Source organism: Nematolebias whitei, chromosome 12 (assembly GCF_014905685.2).
Source record: "Nematolebias whitei isolate Nwh7 chromosome 12, NemWhi1, whole genome shotgun sequence".
In the NCBI taxonomy this organism is placed as follows: domain Eukaryota; kingdom Metazoa; phylum Chordata; class Actinopteri; order Cyprinodontiformes; family Rivulidae; genus Nematolebias; species Nematolebias whitei.
Window position 1 is genome coordinate 4,262,653 of NC_056509.1, and position 7,287 is coordinate 4,269,939.

The following is a 7,287-nucleotide window of genomic DNA, read 5'->3' on the forward strand; positions in this document are numbered from 1 at the left end:
AGCTCCCCAGGTCTCCTCGTCGCATGCTGCAGCTCCCCAGGTCTCCTTAACGCAAGCCGTGTTCCCTTTGGCCCTGTGTTTTGGACGGCCTCCCGGCCACCCCCCTGACCTGGCCTGATTTGATGGACAGCATCCCGGCCGCCTGCCGGAACAATGACTCTTTGGGACGATCCCTTGACCGTCCAAGTCCCTTGTGATCCCTCGTGTTTTTTCTCTGGTTCCTCGTGTCCCTTCTCTGGTTCCTCGTGTCCCTTCTCTTGTTCCTCGTGTCCCTTCTCTGGTTCCTCGTGTCCCTTCTCTGGTACCTCGTGTCCCTTCCTCTGGTTCCTCGTGTCCCTTCCTCTGGTTCCTCGTGTCCCTTCCTCTGGTCCCTCGTGTCCCTTCTCTCTGGTCCCTCGTGTCCCTTCTGTGGTCCCTCATGTCCCTTTTCTCTGTGGTCCCTCGTGTCCCTTTTCTCTGTGGTTCCTCGTGTCCCTTTCTCTGTGGTTCCTCGTGTCCCGTTCTCTAATCCCTCGTGTCCCGTTCTCTGGTCCCTCGTGTCCCTTTCTCTGGTCCCTCTGTCCTTGTCTCTGGTCCCTCGTGTCCTTTTTCTCTGGTCCCTCGTGTCCCTTTTTCTCTGGTCCCTCGTGTCCTTTTTCTCTGGTCCCTCGTGTCCTTTTTCTCTGGTCCCTCGTGTCCTTCTTCGCTGGCCCCTCTTGTCCTTCTTCTCTGGCCCCTCGTGTCCTTCTTCTCTGGCCCTCGTGTCCTTCTTCTCTGGTCCCTCGTGTCCTTCCTCTGGTCCCTCGTGTCCTTCCTCTGGTCCCTCGTGTCTTTTCTCTCTGGTTCCCTCGTGTTTTCCTCGGGCCCTCCACCCTTGCAGTGCCACCCTCCACCCGCCCTAGTCCTTGGGGAGGGTTTTTTTTTTGGGGACGCCTGGAGGCGTCCTTGGGGGGGGTACTGTAAGGATGGTACTTTTCTGTGGCCCGGTTTGTGTCTGTTTCCCTCGTGCTCCCTCATTAGTGCCACCTGTGTCTCGTCCCAGCTGTTTGTTATCATGTCTCGTCTTGTCCCTGTATTTAAGCCGTCCTATTCTGTCTTGTTCTTTGTCGGGTACTCTTCCTTGGGTACTCTTCCTTGGGTCTCCTGAGTCTTTCCCTGAGTCTTCCTGGTTCCTCGAGTTCCCCGTGTCTCTCGTGTCTCCTGAGTTCCCCGTGCCTCCTTCCTATGTTCATGTAAGTTTTGCTGCCCCGTCAGCTTGTTTATTTTGTACTTTTATTCCTCATTAAAATCCTATTTTTGTATTTCTGCCGAGTTGAGTCCCTGTTCTGCACTCTGGGTTCGCTCCTGACACAAATCCTAACACCAACATCTCTCTAAGAGCAGAATCCTTCAAAAACACAAGGATTGGAGTCTCCACCTGGACCTGATCCTCCAGATTTGGAGCAGGTTCGGAAAAGCGGAAGTGAACCTGATGGTCACACAAGAAAATGCTCAGTGCAAACTATTTTTCTCTCTGAACCCATGGGACAAACCATCATTGGGGTGGACACGTTTGCGCAAAAACCATGGACGAAAAAAATGATTTATGTTTTTCCCCAACCCTGCTAATAGCTCCTCTATTGGATCAGGTACGGGAGGAACTATTGAGAATAATTATGATTGCTCCAGAACGCATGAACACTCCGTCATTTCCAAGTCAACAACAACTGACAATAGGCCGACAGTGGCAGCTGCCGTGGTGAGAGGATGCCCTCTCACAGGTCGGAGGAACAATCAGGAACTTCCCAGTAATAGGCCAGCGCCTCTGAGTCTGGCCGCTGAATGGGATTGCCTAAAGCATATGGGTCTCTCTCAGGATGTGGTGCGCACAATTCAGGGTACATGCATGGCTTCCACTACAGCTTGTTGTACATCTAAGTGGACAGCTTTTCAGCAATAGTATATTGAGGAAGGCGTGGACCCCGTCTCATGCCCTTTAAGCTGCATATTATCTTTTCAGCAACTGCTGATGGACAGAAGCTTTGCTTTCAGCACAATTAAAATGTATGCTGCAGCCATCTCCCATTGTCATGAAGGTTTTAACGACGGGACAGTGTTTAACCATCCTCTAATGTAATGATTTTTGAAAGACGTGCGCAGACACAGACCATTGTCGCGCGCCTCGGTCTCACAAAGGGATCTAGCGCTCGTCCTCAGTGCACTGACTAAAGAAATGTTTGAACTTAGATCACCACTGAAGTTTTTGTCACTTAAAACAGCACTGTTTTTAGCTCTGGCATCAGCAAAGAGAGTGAGTGACGTCAGCCCTTTCTGTAGCTCCTTCTTGCCTAAGAATCCAAGGAGACGGGAGTTCAGCTGTACTTCACCCAAACCCAGCTTTTACACCTTAAAACATCACGTGTGCATTTTAATCCAGAGTTATAACGTTGGATGGGTTTTCCCCCTCCACATAACTCTGAGGAGAAAGTAAATTCCCATCTTCTTTGCCCTGTACACACACTCGCCTGTTATGTCAGCAGCCACATTACGTAAATCTGAGTGCCTGTTCATTCATTTCAGAAACCAGTCACAAGGTCATCACAAGGTTCAGCATGTGTCACAATGGTTAAGGCAAGGCCATATCACAAGCTTATATCTCTTTTAGATTCCCACCTCCAGACAGGCTCAAAGCTCATTCTACCAGAAGAATTTCAACTTCCGCGGCTTTTCATGGAGGAGTATTTGTGCAGGACATCTGTTCTGCGGCTTCTTGGTCCTCATTGATCCCTTTCATCTGCTTTTACCTATGCAACGCCTCCAGTTTCTCTCTGACCCACTCGGTTCTCAGAGTCCTGTCTGAGTGACAACACAGTTGTTCTCACTAAACTCTCCAACTTGCTCGTTTATCCCAGCAGCAGGTGTTTCTAACATTTCTATCTCAGACTAATATATTAAAAAAATCACCTTCCTGTCACCTGGCAACAGGAACAGGCTTTGACATCCCAGTTTTCAGACTGACGCAGAGGCTATGCATCTACCGTTCAGCATGCACCAGGTGCACAGAATTGGGGGTGCGTAATTACGCATGATCCAAGGTTCAACGTGTTCATGAATTTAAGCAGATATCTGTGTGATTGTGGTTTCAGACGGACCCAGTGAGGCATAGACTCATCCTTCTTCACCTTTAAACCCACTAGCGACAGTTTTAAAGAGAGAAGCCTGTATGAAATAAAACGTTGGTTATGTACTATAACTCCAGATTCTATGAGTATAGGCATAGCCCTTTAAGACTTGGGCCTCACTGGCTCCTAAATGGCTGAAGAAAAGAACGCTATTTGAGTGCCGAACCCTGGTCGCAAGGCAATTTATACTGACTGGGGATGGGGCCCACACAGTAGGTGGGCATGGACTAAAGTTTTCAGTGCTGCACTACACACGTGGGGATAAACCCATTAGCGACAGCCTTAAAGGGCTACGCCTATACTCATAGAATTGGGGGTTACAGTGCGTAACCAACGTTTATCCTATTGTTGCCAAGCTGTACATGGAGGAGGTAGAAAAGAAAGCCTTGGTGTCCTTTTCAGGGACACCACAGAGACATTGGTATGCTGATGACACCTGGGTTAAAATTAAATCTCTTTAAGTCGAATGTATCACTGATCGCATCAACTCTGTGGATAAATAAATAAAGTTCACACAAGAAGATGTAAAAAAAAAATGGCAGGTTGGATTTCTTGGACTGTAAGGTCTCAGTTTCTGATGGAGGCTATTTGCAAATTGAGGTGTACAACAAATCCACACACACAGATCAGTATTTGTTTTTTTACGCCCATCACCCACTGGAGCACACGTTAGGAGTCATCAGGATTCTGTACCACAGAGCAGACAGTGTCCCCACTAACTTAGGAGCTGAGGAGAAGGTGAAATCCCACACAAGACAGGCATTGAATCAATGTGGATATCCTAACTAGGCTTTCCTGAATGTAAAGAAGAAACCCAAACAGGACTCCAACCAGCCATCCGATGAAAAAGATGACCACAAATTCAGACCCAGACCAGTGGTCATTACATATGTTGTGGACATTTATTTTCCAAACATGATGTCTAAGTGGCTTTCAAACCCCAAAATACATTACGCCAAAGACTGGTTCATCCCAAATATCTGGTTCCCTGGCACAGAGTAATATTGTGTATGCTGTTAAGTGCCAGGAGGTCTGTGATCAGCCATACATTGGGGAAACAAAGAAGCCAGTCAACAAAAGGTTGGCCCAGCACCAAAGAGCAACATCGTCAGGCCAGGACTCTACAGTCTACATTCATCTGCAAGTCACTCTTTCAGGGATGAAGACATGCACATCCTTGATAGAGAGGAAAGTTGGTTTGAGAGAGGAGTGAAGGAAGCCATCTTTGTGAAGATTTTTTTTTTAATACCTTGTCTCCTCAAGTTTTCTTCCCCCTTTTTTGTCTAAACGATAAGGGCAGCGCTCGTAAGAAGCTGCAGCCCCAGTACACTTCCGTCTATCATTCAGACAGCTGTACAGAATGAAATTTTGCTGTACTTAACTGTGCAATGACAATAAAGTTGATTCTGATTCTGATACAAGTGTTTCAGATCACATAAGCAATTGTTTAAAAATAATTGTCTAAAGTAAACCCTCTTTAACCTCCTATGACCTGGCATCCATATATGCAAGAGTCTGGGTCTTTGGAGGTTAAATGTAGACTAACTCTGTGTTTTCATGTTTGTTTAAACACCATATCCTGTCGTGTGTTCATCATTTTCATGTGCCAGTAAAATGTTCAGAAGCTGCATAAATAATAATGATAATTTCTCAGAAATTATCATTTGGTCATGTTTTGTAAACAATTCTCAGCATTCCCAGTTCAACCCCATGTTCCTTTCCAATCCCAGCTATTCACTTATCTGGAAGTCCCCTGTTAATTAAGGGGGTTATGTGTCCCCACAGGAGCAGGGCATGAAGTCCCCTTCATCTGTGTCTACCCAGTGGGGCTCCTACTTTGTTGACCTGCAGAGAAGTGGAGAGAACACACATGAGGAGGAGCTCCAGAAACTGACCTGGTGCTGCCACTGCATTCACACATACAGCACTATGGCCATCCCCAGCGTGGAGCACATCGCAAGTATGTGGAAGGGTGTGTGTGGAGGGGGGAGGGTGTGTGTGTGTTGGTGGGGTGGGTGCTGGAGGTCAAACATTATCCACCTTATTCCTGGGACTCTACTGTATAAATGATAATGGGTATAACTTCCTGTCAGACATCGGAAGTAGCAGTAAGCATTGGTTAACTATGGTAGTGGAGCATGGACCTTGGTTGAAATATTTGTTTGTTTGAAAGTAATTTTATTTAACATATGTAAAATTGACTAAAATAGTCTTGCTGAGTTCAGGTACCTGTTGTGTTGTTTGCGGCTGCACAAACAACCAGACCAAACTAAATCAGTGTTTTGAGCATGGAACCAAAACAAAAAGAGTGATCCTGTGAAAAGAGGTATAGAAGAATGTGGCTAAACAATGTAAACTCGAAGAACACCCAAAACACAGTATATGTGCTCATTTCATTTTGTTAAACGGCCGACGGAGAAAATTCTGCATCCTACTTTGTGGCTGGTCTACAATAAACCACCGGAGAAGAGACGCTAGATCCTCAGAAGGATTGAAAAGTGTGACAAGAATATCAGGTATGATTTCAAGTGTGTGGCAGCACGGTGGCACAACTGGTAGAGCTGCTGCCTCTCAGCGAGCAGGTCCCTGGTTCAAACCCCGGTCCAGGGGCCTTCTGGGTGAAGTTTGCATGTTCTCTCCGTGCATGCGTGGGTTTTCTCCGGGTGCTCCGGTTTCCTCCCACAGACCAAAAACATGCATGTTAGGCTGATTGGTAACTCTAAATTGTCCCTAGGTGTGAGTGAGAGAGTGAATGGTTGTTTGTCTTGTTTGTCTCTATGTGGCCCTGTGATGGACTTGCGACCCGTCCAGGGTGTACCTCGCCCCTCGCACAGTGATTGCTGGACATGGGCACCAGCGACCCCCGTGACCCAAAATGGAATAAACGGGTAAAGAAAATGGATGGATGGATGGATGGATTTCAAGTGTATGAAGGGCGCAGCATTGTAGAATTTGTTTGTCTTCGATATTATGATTTCCTATGCAGTTAACTAAAGCTCGGTGATGCTCTGTGTACTAATACGCCTCAGAGATTTTCAGGTTTATCGCTTCACTGTTGGAAGCAACTGACTCAATGAAGTAGCTAAATATGCTAGTAGATGTAATCTGCAGCCACTTCTTCAGCTCGTCCTCCATCCCTTGCCTGCAGCGGTATGATTATATTGTCCTGTTTGAGCTCTGACAGGTGGTGTTCTCACATGTTTAAATTAAAGATGCACCACACACAGAACGGGTCCTGAGCGGACCAGCACTCCAAATAAATCAAAAGGGTAAGATGATCAATTCCTGGACAAATCTGGACAAAATTGGACGACCGCGCCGAGTGACGACAACGGCCACACGCCAGGTGACGACCGAACTGTCAGAGCTGGCTAAACGTCAAGAAGTATTGATCAGTTTAGTTGAGGAGGTTAAACAGCTGAAAGTTGCACTAAGAGATAGAGATGTTAAAATTTCTGAACTTGAGAAAAAGGTGGATGAACTAGAACAATACACACGAAGAGAGGATTTATTAATCAATGGACTTTAGGTGAAACCCAGAAACTATGCTCAAGCAGTGGCAGGTGTGGACAACTCAGAAGATGCTCCTCAGGAACAACTGATCACGTTGGAGCAACAAGTGGTGACTTTTTTGAAAGAAAGGGACATTGATATTACACCTGAGACCGTATCAACTTGTCACACCTTACCAACTAAATCAGATAAGAATAAACCACCCATTGTCACCAAGTTCATCAGTAGAAAAGCAAGAAACAATCTAATGGTACAAGCAAGAAAACTGAAAGGGACAAATGTGTACATAAATGAGCATTTAACCAAAAAAAAATGGTAACATCGCCCGTGAGGCAAAGTTGTTGAGGAAACAAAAAAAAAAATAGTGGCAACATGGACAAAAAATGGAAACATCTGGGTTAAGGTTAATGAAGGAACACAAGCTAAAATGATAAAGGAACTGAAGGATTTAGAGAAATTTAGATGAATTAGTTAGGGAATAAATTGAAAAGCAAACTGAAACAACTTGGTACATATGCAATTAATAAAATATGGATGTAAATGGGGCAGCACGGTGGCGCAACTGGTAGAGCTGCTGCCTCTCAGCAAGCAGGTCCCTGGTTCAAACCCCGGTCCAGGGGCCTTTCTGGGTGGA

General features: G+C 46.1%; 1 protein-coding gene across 1 annotated transcript in view; it reads left to right on the forward strand.

Annotated features, from left to right (window-relative positions):
* Positions 1 to 7,287, forward strand: part of nt5dc1 (5'-nucleotidase domain containing 1) — a gene marked incomplete at its 5' end in the record, with an annotated part of 416,600 nt that overhangs the window by 398,532 nt on the left and 10,781 nt on the right. Inside the window, 1 exon segment of the mRNA XM_037686065.1 lies at positions 4,926 to 5,100. Coding sequence (XP_037541993.1) covers positions 4,926 to 5,100 — 175 coding nt within the window.